Below are 17,366 nucleotides of genomic sequence, written 5' to 3'. Positions count from 1 at the left end.
CCCGCCCCTCGAGCTGCCCCGACCACCTCCCGGCCCCGCCCCCCGCGCGTGATGCGGCTCTCCCGGGGGCCGTTAGTGCCTGGGTCACGCGGCCGTCCGCCCTCTCGAGGAGTCGCGACCATGGTACGGAGCCCATCCTGGCGGGGGCGCCAAAACCACTAAACTGGCGAATGGGAGAAGCTGGGGCCCAGATTAGATCTGGGACGCTGGGATTCGAGGGTGGTCCGGGCTTTGAAAGATTTTGGGGGAACTAGCTCTGAGGAATTGGAAGGGTGCGCTGCCTTGAGGAATGAAATGTTCTAGATCTCAGGATCTGGGGGATTTCAGTTCTGAGGGGATGGGAATGTGCCTCTTCGTAGGGGTGCAGGTCTTAATATTTCAGCCCCCGCAGTGCTGACTCTTGGAGCCAGGCGCCGTTGGGTGTGAATGCGGGGGTCCAGATCTGAAGGACTGGGGGAGCAGGGACAGACTTCTGAGGCATGATGGGGAGATCCCCGAAATGGAAAGTTGGGAGACTTGGCTCTGAGGGAGTTCAGGTCCTGTCTTTAGAGAATGAGATGGTTTCAGCTCTAGAACTTGGTTTAAAAAGAGCTCCTTTGTGGGAGAGGGATCCGTATGCTCCTCGGGGTGTATGGGGATTACTATTTTAAGGCTGCCCCGTTTCCTGCAAACAGTCTGGGAAGAATCCATTTGTCCTTCGAGAGCCACAGGCTCCCCAGGCTTACCTGTGACTGAGGGCACACCAACCCCTTAGCAGACTTTGGGGAAGAATGCTCTGGAAAGAACCACCACACCCTTAGCGTCTACCCTCGCACTAGGGGGCACTTCTTGGGAGCCTTGCTGTGAATGGGATGTGTTTAAGGAAACAAACTCTTGGGCAAAGACCCTCTTGTCATATCCTATCCTTAATAAAAAAAAGAGGAGCTGAGTCCAGAACTGGAGCTTACCTTCAAGGAGCAGGTTTTCTTTAGTATCCAAATTCTGCAGACTCTTAAGTACCTTCATTGAGCTCTCAACCAGTTAGTCACCTTTAAGAACAGAAAGCAAAATCTGGAGTCCTTACATATATATGCTCATACACAGTAGTCACATACCATTTCCCATATCCCCAACCCCAACCTCCCCAGCCCTAGGCAACCACTAATCTACTTTCCTTCTTTATAAATTTGACTCTTCTTCACATTGCATGAAATGGAATCATATAATATGTGATCTTTTGTATTTGGCTTCTTTCACTGAGCATAATGTTTCAAGATTCATGCATATTGTAACATGTATCAGTACTTTATTTCTTTGAATTAACAACAATGGTCTATTGTATGGTTATAGAACCTTCATCAATTGATGAACAAATTCAACTGATCATAAATATAAAGGTTTATTTCTGGACTACCAATTCTATTCCATATACCTGTATGGATATTCTTATATTGGTCGTACAGTTTTGGTTACTCTACATTTATATTAAATTTTAAAAGTGGAAGTAGGAATCCTCAAACTTGGTTTTTCTTTTTCAAGATTGTTTTGGTTATTCTGGGTCCCTTGTATTTCTACATGAATTTAATGTCAGCTTGTCACGTTTTGTAAAAAAGACAGTTGGGGTTTTCATAGGGATTGTTTAGTAAGGATACTGCCCAGATCAATGGGGATAGTATTACTATCTTAACAACATTGAATCTTTGAATCCATAAACAAGACTACTTATGTAGGTTGTTTAAAATTTCAACAATTTTTAAATGTTTTCAAGTTACCAGTATTATACTTATTTTGTTAAACTCCTAAATATTTTGTTCTTGTGGATGGTGTTGTAATGTAATTAATTTTTTTAATTTAATCTTTGAATTGTTCATTGCTATGGTATAAAAATATAATTGACTTTTTATAATATTGATCTATATCCTTCAACCTTCCTAGGCTCATAATAGTTTTTTACTCAATTCCTTAGGATTTTCTGTATGTAAGATCAGCAAAGAGAAATAGTTTAATTCGGGCTGTAGCTGTAGCTCAGTGGCAGAGCACTTGCCTTGCATGTGTGAGACACTGGGTTCAATCCTCAGCACCACATAAAAATAAACAAAAGAAAGGCATGCTGTCCATCTATAACTACAAAAAAAAAAAAAAAAAAAAAAGAAAAAGAAAAGAAAGAAAGAAATAGTATAATTCCTTCCTTTCCAATCAGGATGCTTTTTTATTTTTATTTTTTTCTTTTATAGCTGTATTTTCATTCTTCCTTTAGGAGGAGACTGGCATGTCTCATGAATCCGCAGAAGATTTGTTTCATTTCAATGTCGGAGGATGGCATTTCTCAGTCCCCAGAAGCAAACTCTCTCAGTTTCCAGACTCCTTGCTGTGGAAAGAGGCTTCAGCCTTGACCTCTTCAGAAAACCAGAGGCTTTTCATCGACAGAGATGGTTCCACATTTAGGCATGTACACTATTACCTCTACACCTCCAAGCTCTCCTTCTCCAGTTGTGCAGAACTGAACTTGCTCTATGAGCAAGCACTGGGTTTGCAGCTGATGCCTTTGCTGCAGGTAAGATGTTCTTTTCAAAGAGCGGTGATTAGTAACATAGGCATCACTATTATTAAGTGTGTGTCCTTTTAGATATTGGTTGCTGAGATGACCCACATTGTGAGTTAAAGGAATGAACAATACAATAAAATTGCCTGATTTTGTTGTTGCTTTGTTTTTGGCATAGTACCTGGGATTGAACCCAGGGCCTCCCACATGCTAAGGGAAGCATTCTACCATTGAGCTACAGCCCCAGCCTTTTTTTATGTTGATACATGGTCTAAGATGCCCAGACTGGCTTTGAATTTGTGATCCTCCTGCCTTAATTGGGGATTATGAGTGTGCATCATCACATCCATAAAATATCATGATTTTAACAAATAAGATCATCCTGACTCTGCCTTATCTATACCAGCAGCTGCCATGGACCCAGGATAGGATTTACTATTTACTGAGAGGATGCCTTTGGCTCTCAAAAATCCTGTCAATCTGCTTGTTTTTGTTGTTGACTTTTAAAAGGAGAAAACTTTAGAAATTGAACAACTTGCTCTATACACCATATCTGAGATTTAAAATCTAAAAGATTCATCAAGAATATTACTTCTTGTCAGGTATGGGGGCACATGTCTGTAATCCCATTGATTCGGAAGGCTGAGACAGAAGGAGCACAAGTTTGAGGCCAGCCTTAGCAAATTAGTGAGGCCCTAAGCAACTTTGCAAGATAAATTATCTCAAAATTAAAAATAGAAAGGGCTGCAAATGTAGCTTATTGGTAAAGCACCCCTGGGTTAAATCCCTAGTACCAAAAAAAAAGAAGAAGAAGAAAAAGAAAAAGATATTACTTCTCATTGGGTGTAGTGGCACACACCTATAGTTCCAGCTACTTGGGAGGCTGAAGCTGGAGGATCACTTGAGCACACAAGTTTTGAGACCAGCCTAGGCAACATAGCACTAACTCATCTCAAAAAAAGAAAGAGAGAGAGAGAGAGAGAGAGAGAGAGAGAGAGAGAGAGAGAGAGAGAGAGAGAGAGAGAGGGGGAAAGAAAGAAAGAAAGAAAGAAAGAAAGAAAGAAAGAAAGAAAGGCGGGGGTGTGGTGTGGGGTGGAGGGAAGAAAAGAAAAAGAATATTACATCCTACTGTGCCTTCTAAGTACACAGGCAAAGTAAAAAGTTCTTCAAACACAGAATTTTTCCTTTGCCTTCACTTTCTGTTTTCTAAGAAACAACTTCTCTTATTTTAAGAGCTTTAAATACCTTTACTTATAAACCATTAAAGTATTAATAAAAACATTATCTTCTTTTTTAAGTTTTCTTCAAACCACAGAAATCATTTCTGCGACTGATCTTCAGTAGTTTATTCTGTAGTTTTGGAACCAGAATATTTTCTTTTAACCTGGAAGAACTAAATATTATGACTAAGAAGGCCCATTGGCCATACTCCGGATTAATCACACTGTCTGAAGAATAGTGTTGTTTACTGCATCTCCACAAGTGCTAACACAACAAGCTGCAGTACAACTCTGTGCACTGCCAATGAGGCCTCCCTAACATGGCTTAGAAGAAAATTGAGACAGACCATGCATTGTCTGGGTCATAGAAGAATGCAAACATTTCATAGTTCATTTGTTTATGGATGCTTCTTCCTAAATAATTCAGTGTTTTATCTCAAAAGTTATTATACAGGATTGGGGTTGTGGCTCAGTGGTAGAGCACTTGCCTCGCATGCGTGAGGTACTGGGTTCGATCCTCAGCACCATTCAAAAATAAATAAAAATAAAATAAAGATATTGTGTCCATCTACAACTAAAAAAAGATTTTTTAAAAAGTTGTTATACATCTGGAAATCAAAAACCTTTAATGAGTCACTGCACATGCAGTTCTTGTGGATAGATCCGCCATTTTGCTCTCAGAGACACCCCTTGGAGAGCCCGCCATTTCTTCCTTCGAGGGTGGAGAGAGGAATTTTGTTGTCACAGAATAAAAGGAGGTTATCCATAATTGACTTGAAGCAGCAAACAGTGAAACACTGAGCTCTTCAGCTCCACCTTTCTTGCTCCAAGAATTGGAAAACCAAAAGGTTTTGATGTTTTGTGTGAACCCAAATTAGAAACTAAGATGAACATCACCAAAGGAGGTCTGGTGAAGTTTTCAGCAAATTCTAACTCATTCTGTATGGAGCTTTCAAAGAAACTTTCTGAACAGCTGGGGTTGGTGATAGGCAAAGTGCAGGTTTACCAGGAAACTAGCCAAGAAACAAGAGTACAGATTCAGGAGTTGTGAGGGGGAAAGATGTTTTCATCATCCAGACTGTCTCAAACAGTAGGAGATGAGGAAAAGGCTCCATCATCTCTAAATTATTGGCTTCCAACATGTACAAAGCTGGTGTAACCCGCCTCATTACTATGGATTTTTACCAGAAAGAAATTCAGGTTTCTTTTAATATTCCAATGGATAATTTAAGATCATCTCCCTTCCTAGTACAGTACATTCAGGAAGAGGTGAGCCAGTTTGAACTTTTTTAATTTTAATATTCTGGTGAAGGTATAGTTCCATTTCTTTGAGCTGTCCCTAAAGAATTAAAATTGGATGTATCCTGACCTAAAAAAAAAAATGAATTAAAATTTGAATATCAAGAAGGAGAAGGAGAAGGAGAAGGACTTTAACTTACTCCAGAGCAGGTTGTAATATGATTTCTTTCTTTTGATTTTTTTCAAGCTACCCAGTTATGTTTAATTTTTTTTCAATTGCTTCAGAAATTGAGAATTAAAATTGCTTGCAAGTCAGTTCAAAGGCACTTAAATGGCCTGATATGTCAGGATCGTTAATGGCCCTATGCCAGTGTACCATTTTGTGGGGAAAAGGAAGGAGTAAACTTGTTCATTGTAGAAAATCAAAGCAATTAAGACAATTTTTTTTGAAAGAACGATTTTCTTTTCTTTTAATGCAAGCATATTATGCAAATTGGTGTTTGTTTGCTGGGGATCCAGTTCAGACCCAGCACATTCTAGGCAAGTGCTCTGAGTTACATCCCCAGACCTTTATATTTCTCTGAGGTAGGGTCTCACTAAACTTGTGATAAGTTTCGGGCTGGCCTCAAACTTGTGATTCTTCTGCTTCAGTGTCCTAGGTAGTTGGGATTGCAGGTATGTGCCCACCAAGCCCAAATAGTTAACTCCTTCAACTCCTTTGTTGTCCTCACTTCACAAATTGAAATAAAATACATTTGGAAAACAACTTCTAAATGGGAAGCAACAACTCAGAGGCCAATAAGTTGAACAGATTCCTAAGTTCCAAGATGTGAGAACAGTAGAATTTGAAGAATTGTATGGATCTGCTTCTTAAAACAGTCTGTGAAACAAGTGCTTATGCTTGAAAATGGTGTTTTCAAAGAAATAAACATTTGGGCAACCAAGCTGAAGTGATATTTATTCACTGAAGCATAGTGTAAATACAGCTGGGAACCGACAGATGCCTCAAGTAAGTCAACAACCTCACACATTTCCACTACTTTCCCCATGCTAAAGCCTATCCAGATACTCAGATTTTTGCCCAATTGAACAAACACTTTGCTTGGAGAAAATGGATTTTGCCAATCCTTAGTCTGAAGACCCTTGTCAGCCAGCCCCACTTAATGCATTCCGCCAGGATTTATGAAGAACATTCTGGGTTCCAGGCATTATTCATATGGGCTTTAAGAAAAACAAGGGATGATACAATAAAAATATAATGTGAGCCATGTACGTAAGTGCCACATATTTTTTTTTTAAGTGATAAGGTCTCATTATGTCACCTATGCAGACTTGGAACTCCTAGACTCAAGTGATCTTCCTGACTCATCCTTCTAAGAAGCTGGGATTATAGGCATGCATCACTGTACCCAGTTTCATGTGTTATTTAAAATTTTCTAATAACCATATTTTAAAAAGTAAAAAGACACAGGAGAATTTTTGCTAATTTATTTTAATTAGGTATATATGGCAGCAGATGCATTTTGATTCATTGTGCACAGTTGCAGCACAATTTTTTCATTTCTCTGGTTGTACATGATGTAGCATCCCACCATGTGTGCAGTCATACATGTACCTAGGGTAATGATGTCCATCTCATTCTAGTATCTTTCCTGCCCCGATACCTCCTCCCCACCCCCTCCCTTCCCTTTGCCCCATCAAAGTTCCTCCATTTTTCCCATGCCCCCCCATTATGGATTGGCATCAGCTTATCAGAGAGAACATTCAGCCTTTGGTTTTTTGGAATTGGCTTACTTCACTTAACAGGATATTCCCCAACTCCATCCATTTACCTGCAAATGCCATAATTTTATTCTCTTTTAATTCTGAGTAATATTCCATTGTGTATATACACCACAGTTTCTTTATCCATTCATCTATTGAAGAGCATCTAGGTTGCTTCCACAGTTTAGCAATTGTGAATTGAGCTGCTATAAACATTCATGTGGCTATGTCACTATAGTATGCTGATTTTAAGTCCTTTGGGCACAGACTAAGGAATGGAATAGCTGGGTCAAATGGTGGTTCCATTCCAAGTTTTCCAAGGAATCTCCATACTGCTTTCCAGATTGGTTGCACCAATTTACAGTCCCACCAGCAATGTATAAGTGTGCCTTTTCCCCCACATCCTCACCAACATTTATTATTGTCCGTATTCTTGATAACAGCCATTCTGACTGGTGTGATATATTATCTTTACAATACTTTTGATTTGCATTTCTCTAATTACTAGAGATGTTGAACATTTTTTCATATATTTGTTGATTGAATGTATGTCTCCTTTTGAGAAGTGTATGTTCAGCTCCTTAGCCCATTTATTGATTGGGCTGTTTGGTTTTTTTGGTGTTAAGTTTTTTGAGTTCTTTATATATCCTGGAGGTTAGTGCTCTATCTAATACGTGTGTGGCAAAAATTTGCTCCCAAAATGTAGACACTTTCTTTACATCATTGATTGTTTCTTTTGCTGAGAAGAAGCTTTTTAGTTTGAGTTCATCCCATTTGTTAATTCTTGATTTTATTTCTTGCACTTTAGGAGTCTTGTTAAGGAAGTCAGGGCCTAATCCAACATGATGAAGATTTGGGCTTACTTTTTTTCTCTAATTCCTAGGTCCTTGATCCACTTTGAGTTGAGTTTTGTGCATAATAACCCTGAATGTGAATGGAAATTAATGATATTAAATTTAATCCAAGCCAGGTGCAGGGGCGCAGCCTATAACTCCAGCATCTCAGGAGGCTGAGGCAGGAGGATCATGAGTTCAAAGCCAGCCTTAGCAACTTGGTGAGGCTCTAAGCAACTCAGCAAGACCCTATCTCTAAATAAAATATAAAAAAGTTCTGGGGATGTGGCTCAGTGGTTAATTGCCTCTGGGTTCAATCCCCAATACCCCCTGCAAATATATTTAACCCAATATTTTCAAAATATTATTTCAACATGTAATCAGTATTTAACATTGAGCTATTTTATACTCTGTTTTTGCACTGTTTTCAAAATCTAATGTTACTATCATCCAAATTAATGAGTGAATTACAACTTCCAACAGAGATCCTGTGGAATGTAACTCTTCGAATCACCTCTTTAAAAGCCCTCTGACCCTGCTGATGGGCAGAATAATAGCCTCTGGGACAGGAGTCCCCTGTTTTTTTCCCTTGCTAGCAAAGCAATAAAACTTCATTTTCTGTTTTCTCCCAAAAAATCTAATGTATGTTTTATATTTACAATACATCTCAGATTCAGACTACCATAGTTAAAGGGAGTTAATAGCCACATGTGACCAGTTGCTACTATACTGCACAGAATATATCTGAAATGTAGCTCCTGACAATAGAAATAGGACTTTGCCTCCTGCTAACTGAAGTTTCCATGCATTCAACAAGTGGCATATTTTATTCAGGATTATCTGTAATATGGTAGGCCTTGTTGAAAGGAACATAAAATGAGCCCACAAGCAGATTCTGGAGGACAGGTGCCTGGGCTCACACTACAGCCCTACTCTATAACCCCAGCCCATACCCTCACATCCCCTTTTTATTTCCCTTTCTCCACTCTATCTGCCACCACTACCCCTACTCCTATCCTGTAACTTTGCTTCCAAAAGTTTCACTCAAAGAATATTATTGTCTTGATTCTGATTATAACACTGTGTATTGAGTAACAACCATACTCAAACTCTGGAGATACAGGAGTATCCCATATAACCACACAAGGTCAGGTAGAGATAAAAGACTGAAGAACAGAACAGTGAAATATTGTGCTAAATGAAAGAAGCCAAATATTGTTTTCATTCTATCTATATAAAATAGACACAAAGGACCAATATTGTATGATTGTATTTATATAAAATATGCAGAATAGGCAAATTATATTGGCAGAAAGTAAATTAGTGGTGCTTAGGGCTGAACTTCAGTCCTAGGGAAGGTTGGGTGAAGAGAATGGGCAATGACGTTAAGGGTACAGGTTTTTGAGGGGGATATTGTATAGATTGTGGTGATGGTTGCACAACTCTGAGAATATACTAAATATTTAGAATATACTAAAAACAATAAACTAGTGGAGTATAGTAGTGCACGGCTGTAATTCCAGCCACACAGGAGGCTGAAACAGGAGGATCACAAGTTCAAAGCTAGCCTCAGCAACTTAGGAGGCCCTAAGCAACTTCGTGAGACCCTGTCTCAAAAAATAAAAAGGGCTGGGGATGTGGCTTTAGTGTTAAGCACCCATAGGTTAAATCCTCAGTACAAAAAATAACAACAAAACAATAAATGGTACACTTTAAATAAGTATGTTTTATACTCTGTGAAATAATGTTGTAAAAAAAAGATCATTGGCTGCTGCTTTGATATTAGATTGAGAATCTTTAAACTATAGCCTATAGACCAAATCCAGCACACACCATTTTTGTACAGCCCATGAGCTAAGAATGATTTTTACATTTTCACATGGTTGGAAAAACTCAAAAGAAAAATACTCTTTTGTGTCATGTAAAAATTATGTAAAATTTAAATTTCAGTGTCTGTTGATAGAGTTTTATTAGAATATAGCCATACTCATTTGTTTATGAATTGTCTGTGGCTACTCTTGAGCTACAACAACATGGAGCTGAGTATTTGAGTTGACAGACCATGTAGCTAGTGAAGCCTAAAATATTTAGTACCTGGTCTATCATAGAAAAAAAAATGTGTTAACCCCCTATAGTGGCAAAGGAGGAAGCAGGAAGACCAGTTGAGTTTCCTAAGTATCCAGATAAAAAAATAATGATGGTTTGGAGCTGGGGTTGTGGCTCAGGTGGTAGAGCGCTTGCCTACCACGTGCAAGGCCCTGGGTTCGATCCTCAGCACCACATAAAAATAAACAAATAAAACAAAGGTATTGTGTCCAACTGCAATTAAAAAATAAATATATAAAAAATTATGATGGTTTGGTCTAATGTGGTAATAGTGGAGTTAGAAGCAAATTATGGATATGTCTTTTTTTTAAACATGGTGTTATTTTTTAATACCTTTATTTTATTTTATTTATTTATTAATTATATGGTGCTGGGGATCAAACCCAGTGCCTCATGTATACTAGGCAAGCATCCTACCACTGAGCCACAACTCTAGCCCCCGGATATGTCTTGATTTTAGAACTCACAAAGTTTGCTGATGAATGAGATTTATGATATGAGAGAATGGTCAGCTCCTTTGTTTCTGTCCTGAGCAACAAAGTGAATGGTAGAGTCTGAGGAATATGCAGGGGGAAAATAAGAAAATTAGGATTTGAATATGTTAAGTTTGGGAATCACTGAAAAAGCAATGTATTTCCATGTGGAAATAGTGAGGAGTCACTGTATGTACAGATCTGGAATTTATGGAAACAATTGGGTCTAAAGATATAAATTTGGAGTCATCAATGATATGTAAATCTATGAACGTGAAGGTTTTGGAATGTTGTCTATTGTCTATAGGGAAAATATAAAGTAGTCATTGCAGTTCTATGTTAACATTGCAGGCTTCCCAGTATATTCTGTATAATTTGGGAAGTCCTTTTTGCCTAAATTATAAACTATTCTCAGTCTTTCACATGCCATCAGTCTCATCTCATTGGTAGTCGAGGCTGCTACTGCAATGTCACACACAAGAGTTCAAGGTTCATTGCAGACTATTAGTTTCCTTTTATTGGCCCCTTAAATCCCACTGAGGACATAGTATGTTGACAATATATCCCACTTATGTTTCTTTTATTCTTTTTTTTTTTTTTGTGTGTGTGTGTGTGTGTGTGTGTGTTGGGGATTGAACCCAGGGCCTTGCACATACTGAGCACATCCTCTACCACTGAGCTACACTCCTAGCCTTATGTTTCCATTTTCACACTTTCTGGGAACTTCTGTGGTGTCTTTTTGTTGTTGTTTTTTGTGGTGCTGGGGATTGACCCAGGGTCTTGTGCATGCAAGGTAAGTACTCTACCAACTGAGCTATATTCCTAGCTCCACTTTCTGGGAACTTCTAATTTTTAACCTTAAAATGTTCCACTTGTAGACAATCTCCTACCAGCAAGCAACCCAAATATGCTTGAATTTCTTGTGCTCAAGGGAGCCGGGGAGTTTTTATATTGCTCACACAAATGATGCTTTTAATAGACCAGTGACATTCTCATATTTCCTATCATTCGTGTTGTGAGGACAGATTACTACTGTAATTTTGGAAAGGAAGGATGTTATTACATAAACAGCAGATATTCATTCCAGCAGTCTATGGTATGGGTAAGTGGACAATTCAAGTGTAAACCCCTGGGCATGGCATCAGTGTCCTCACAGATGTTCCCATCTGCTTGTCCTGGTTCGTATCCTAACACATACACACATATGTGCATTTATGACCACACACACACACACACACACGTGTGCATGTACACCACAATCTGAAGTTCAGCTCATCCCTAAGTAGTCCACATGCTTACTTCCTATACCTTTTCACTTTCTGTTTGCTTTTTCCTAGAATGCTTCCTAGAAGTCTTAAAGATTTGACCTAAATGTGGCCCATAGGAAGCCTTGCCTGACATTTCCAGGCAGTTTTTGTCTTTTTGTTCTTGGAAACAAGTCAGTTCCCCTGTTATATCAGTGTTAATTTTGTTGGGATCGTGGATTCATTGTCTTTCTCCATGGCTGGACTACATTCTTTTCATGTTTGTATTCCTAGCTTCTTTCACAGTACCTAGTATTTGGAAATGTTTACTAGCATCTGCTGAGAAATGAAGAAGGCTGAACCTATCTCTGCAGACTGAGAGACTGCAACGAGCAGTAGAGGAGCAGGTTTGACTTGCTGAGAGTTGTGTCTTATTTGGCTTCCTTGGCTGATAGCAGCTGTTCTTTGCACATCCTATTGCTTTACCAACCCTGCTTTCCTTGAGCTTCAAAGCAGTGCTGACACTCTTGTCTTTATAAGGCAGCTAGGGATTTGCAAGCCACTTAAGCTCCTTTACCATCACGTTCCTTCCAGCATCCCACATCAGAGCATAAGGCATTTCCAAGAACTACTGCTGCTTTGAAAAGCCTCTGTTAAGTCCCAAGGCTCTGCCAGCAGGATGCATTTGTCAGCCCTCTTTTGGCAAAATACACACACCCCCGCACCATCAGTTTTATGTTGCTTCTGATTGGCATATTTTTTCACTATCTAGGCCAAAGGCAACATCAGTCATCCTTCTGCTAGCAATTAGCCATCTGAATTCAGGTCTGAATTTCCCTCCAATAACTTTCCAGGTCATAACATATGAAGAGTAAAATTCCTAGAAGTAACATGCAGGTAGCTGAAAGTGCACTTGAAGTCAGCCCACAGACCAGCAGTGATATGCTCTGTGACAACTTCAGTCAGCAAAGCCAAAGGGCAGCTAGAAACTCAGACTTTCTGGAGTGTTCTTCATTGATTCTTTCAACAAAAAATGCATTGAGACACCACAGGCACTGCTCTGGGTGATGTGAATACAGTAGAGAACAAAACAGTCATTGAAACCTTGGGAAAGTTAAATCTGTTAGAGGAGACTTGCAAATCACAAATAAGCAGGTGAGGAGCGAGGGAATGCTTTCTGTCGTTTCTCACAGCACCCAAATGACTTCCTGTGAGTAGAGGACTTATATATCTGAAGTCAGAGCAAGGATTGGCTGAGAGCATCCAGAAAACAGCCTTGTTAAGGGTTCTGAGCCTCCAACAATACTGACACCTTGGATCCAACATGCATCATGACCACACTGATAGTGATTGCAATCTTTATTAATTTATTTGCTTTATTTATTCTCTTTTTAAGTTTTGTTGCACATTCCTTTCTTGGAAAAAATGGTGTTGCTCCCACTTACACTAGTGAAAATAGCAGAAAATGGAAATGTCAATTCTATAAAATAGATCATTTTTCCCTCAACTAGCACATCTCCTGTCAAGCCTATTGGACTGTTATTACTGACCAACCTCAGAGCATACACATGGTACTACACACATCTCCAAATAGGGAATCCTGGGCCATCTTCATACAGATTATTGTCTTGAACAGATATTTCCTTTTCCTCCACCTGGCCTCTCCCCATGTGGTCAATTTAGAGTTGTTCAAAGACACTACTGTTTTCCCTCTGAGATGGTATCTTGAGGTTTGAACCTGAAGGTAAAGTAAGTGGCAGTTTCAAGTTCCTGTGATGTGGTCTGTTTAGCATGGGGTTGGGGTGATGCCTCTTTTAGGACCTTCCTACTTCCACTCTTTTCTCTACTTCACATATCATCTATTTGTCCACCACCAGTCAGACCCAAGTGGAGCCCTTTCTTCCTGCTGTTCTCTTTCCCTTTTGTCCTTTATCTCTTCATATTCTTCAGGGTCTTCTTTCTGGCTTCCAGGTTGGAATTGCTGTCTTCACTTCTCTCTGAATTCTGTGGGCTCTGCCTATTATAATCCTGTGCTGGCTTTTCCTATGGTTTTGGATACTTGGGATCTTAGTTTTATGAGTACAGTCTATCTCCCTGCCAGCTTTTTTTGGGGGCTCCCCTGTGTCTGTCTAGAGAACTCAGCCTCAGGCCCTTCACTTTCATGAATTCTTTCATGTAACACAACATTAAAGGCACTTTGTACATGCTAGGTTCTAGACTAGAAGGTGGGATACATCACCCAGTCCCTCCCCAAGGTACCTCTGGATAGGGAGAAGGTCTGGCCTGAATCTAACCCAGATACCTGCAAAAAAAAAAGCTTGCAGGTGTCTGGCAACAAAGGCAGAGGATAACCTCCTCTGGCTGGGGGAGGTACCAGGCTCTCCAGGCAGAGAAATGGAAAGAGGAATTTTCTGGTAGAGGGATTAACATTCATAAATCTGAGGAAGAATCAAAGAGCATGAAGTGTTTTTGGAGTTTGGTGGAATTTGGTGTCACTGATTATGCAGTGAAAACAGAAATAATGTGGGAGATGAGACTAAAAAGGTCATTTGGAATCCAAATACCAAGAGGAAGAAAATTAATATATTATTTCCTTTAATCCTTACAATAGTACCTTCCAGATTTGACTATCTCTACTTTGCATGTCAGGAACTTGAAGCTTGGTGAGATTGAGTGACAGTGGTAGATAGCTGGTTAAGAACAGTGGTTGACAGGCTGGAGATGTAGCTTAGGGATAATGCTTGCCTAGCCAGACAGAGAGAGACAGAGAGGGGAGGGGAGCAAGGATGGAAGGGAGGAAGGAAGGAAAGGGGAAGGAAGGAAGAAAACAGTGTTATTTGGGCTCTTTCAAGTATGGAGAGGGCCTGGGGACCAAAAGACTAAGACGAGGGGAAAACGGAGAAGGAGAAAAATGGAGTCATAGGACTTGCTAACTGACTGGATGATGTCAAGAAACCTTTAAATGGTTTCTCTTAACCAAGGGACAAATCAGATCCCCTCAGCCAGCTTCCAGAGATCTCTGCTCTTGTTTGAAATCCCCTCAGCCAGCTTTCAGGGCTCTCTGGTTCTTATTTACTGCTTTCAATTAATCTTCTTCATTGCTTCAATCTCTGTGCACCTCAACAATGCCACATTCAAGGCACAGACACAAGTAGCTGGGTGTACATCTCCACCCACCCACCCACCCCCCCCCCCGCCCTGCCTTGTCCCTCCTAGGTACAGTCACCATTTTCCTTTTTGTCTCAGTTCTCACCACAAATTCTGCCAAGTTGTCATCCTTCATTTTAACTCAGTATTCTTGCTGACCCATGGATGCAGAATCTCTTCTGGCCTTACTAGCATCTGTGAGACTTTTTTTTTCAGTGGTGGGAACCAAACCCGACCTCTCACATGTTAGGCAACTGCTATATCACCGACTAAGATACATCCCCAGTACCCATAATTCCTCTTGGCTGGAGGCCAACTACTCACTCATAACAGAAACCCCTATCTTTCCAATTTCCCTCCACAGGATAGCTGACAAATTGACACAGAAGCTAAAGCAGTGTGCAGTCCCAGGCCTGAGGGACCAGAAAGCTGGTATCCCCTTCTAATGCCGTAAAAAGAATTTCTAGGGTTCCTGGAGGTCCAGAAACTTCAAACTCATGCTAGAGCTTATCTCAGCATATGTAAATTGTTGGTCTTCGTGTCTTTCTTTACCCAAGCTGACAGCTCTTTGAGTCCAATCACAATATCTGACTGTGGCCCTGGCAATGCACAATGAATACTTCTCAAATAGAAGAGTGACGGACTCCCAGTGTTCCATGCATGTGCTGAATGTCCTCTATAGCTGAGTGTCCCAGGAAAACACTTCCCACAACTCCACAACTGCCCAGGTCTCCCACAAATAATCCAGTTATCAAAATGTGGAAGATTCTCCCACTTTGGTCCATTTCTTCTTGCAGACCTTAAGCACTTATGTAAAGCCCGTTTATTTCTGTGGCCACCAGGGGGCTCTTCTCAACATACAGGATTTCCAAGAGCAACCTCACAAGGGCTTCCCAGCTGTATAGCTAGGAATTAGAAGCAGGTTTTATTAATATTTTGTTAATATTGAATCTGAGGCAATGTGCCCATTTCTTAGAGGATAAAGTTGGTCATGGTGCCTTTAAAGGGTCCCCTATCCCAGGGCTGGGGTTGTAGCTTAGTAGAGCGCTTGCCTAAGACATGTGAGGCACTGGGTTCAATCCTCAGCACCACATGAAAATAAATAAATAGAGGTTTAAAAAAAAAAGGTCACCCTTCTGCTTCTAAAATTTTATTAGGAAAATACTATTTTTTTCTAGAGTAGGGTCAGAAAAAAAATCAGCTTGATATTATGATAATCTACTTCCTACAGGATTATTAAGGAGGAAAAGGTCCCTCCCTGGGTTAGTACAGCATGAAGACTCTCAGCCCACCTTCTCCTCTGGGCTTTAGCCCTGCCTAGTTGTAGTACTCTGCTCCAGCCTCATCCACCCCTGGTCACTGACTCCTTTAAGCCAAGCTGCTCTAGATTTGGGAGGCCTCTTGGGCAAGCCTCAAAGCCTTTGACCTCAACTATCTCATCAGTAAAACTACATCTGTCTCACAGAGTTGTATCAGGGTAAATGAGCAAATGTGTGAGAGAGTGACTTGAAAAATGAGAAACCCTGTGACATTACACCTTGGCCTCATTACTTAGTTCACCTCCCAGAATTAGGATAAACACCATGACCAAATCACAAAGAGAACAGATTGGAAAGGTTTTTCAACTATCAAAGAAAAATTATAGCAAAAAAATCAAATTTAAAATGTTTAAATATAAATTAACTCCCTAGATTTTGCAACATACAACATAAAATTATAAGACCAAAAAATTGTTTCAAGAATGAGAAGAGATAGATTTTCTGTCGCACTGTGTGATGCCCCACTCTGCCTTGAGATTCTTCAGAATCCCACCAAGAAGAAGCCTCTCACCAGATAGCCTCACAATCTTGAACTTCCCAGCTTTCAGAACTATGAGCCAAATAAACCTTTTTATTTATTTATTTATTTAGGTAACAGGTATTAACCCAGGGTGCTTAACCACTGAGCCACATCCCTAGCCTTTTTTTATTTTTTATTTTGAGATAAGGTCTCACTAAGCTGCTGAAGCTGGCCTTGAACTTTGCAATCCTCCTGCCTCAGCCTCCTGAGCCAGGAGCCTGGGATTATAGGCATACACCACCACTCCTGGCTAAACTTTTACTTATAAATTTTAAAAAAGAATCAGAGAGGGCTAGGGGTATAACTCAGTGACAGAGTGCTTGCTTAGCATGTGTGAGGCATTGGGTTCTATCCTTAGCACTACATAAAAATAAACAAACAAAATAAAGGCATTCTGTCCATTTACAACACTTTAAAAAGAGAGATACAGTCATTGGGATTTTGAATATTAGTATTTCATCTTATAGTCCTAAATTTTTACTTTTTTATGATTGAGTTGATTTATTTAAAAATACTTTACCAAAGTGAGTCACATACTGTTTTTCCTGGTATTCATTCTAAAACTGATAGATAGTTACCAGGTTCATATTTTCAAGGCAGCAATATTCTTTATCTCATAGACTCTAGATAATCTGAAGGAAGGGAAACACCACCTCCGTGTGCGGCCTGCAGATATACCTGTTGCTGAGAGAGCATCTTTGAACTACTGGAGAACCTGGAAGTGTATCAGCAAACCTTCAGAATTTCCAATAAAAAGCCCAGCCTTCACAGGTACAATCATAGATAGGCTGGCCCCTCTGAAGACCACACCAGCTTCCCCTCACCTCACCTTAACAGAAGGGACTGCCATCCAGAGAATAGTTCCATAGTCCCAATAGTCCCATCTCTTTGAGTTCATTCTGGATGATTTCTCTACCTCTTGGTCATCTCTTTTGACCTAGTACTCTATCACATGCCCTCTCCATGGCTGCTTGCTCACT

General features: G+C 40.1%; 1 protein-coding gene across 1 annotated transcript in view; it reads left to right on the top strand.

The window, feature by feature from the left end:
• The first annotated feature begins 343 nt into the window (after positions 1-343).
• The window catches only part of Kctd19 (potassium channel tetramerization domain containing 19), a 29,466-nt gene continuing 12,443 nt past the window's right edge, over positions 344-17,366 (top strand). Inside the window, exons 1-3 of the mRNA XM_058575912.1 lie at positions 344-367; positions 2,237-2,533; positions 17,007-17,157. Coding sequence (XP_058431895.1) covers positions 344-367; positions 2,237-2,533; positions 17,007-17,157 — 472 coding nt within the window. The remainder of the gene's footprint in view (positions 368-2,236; positions 2,534-17,006; positions 17,158-17,366) is intronic.

The sequence above is a fragment of the Marmota monax genome, unplaced genomic scaffold, assembly GCF_021218885.2.
Source record: "Marmota monax isolate L192 unplaced genomic scaffold, Marmota_monax_Labrador192_F-V1.1 WCK01_AAM20220418_F8-fsc00024, whole genome shotgun sequence".
NCBI lineage: Eukaryota > Metazoa > Chordata > Mammalia > Rodentia > Sciuridae > Marmota > Marmota monax.
The sequence above is the reverse complement of the archived record's forward strand: the minus strand, read 5'-3'. Positions and strand labels throughout refer to the sequence as shown.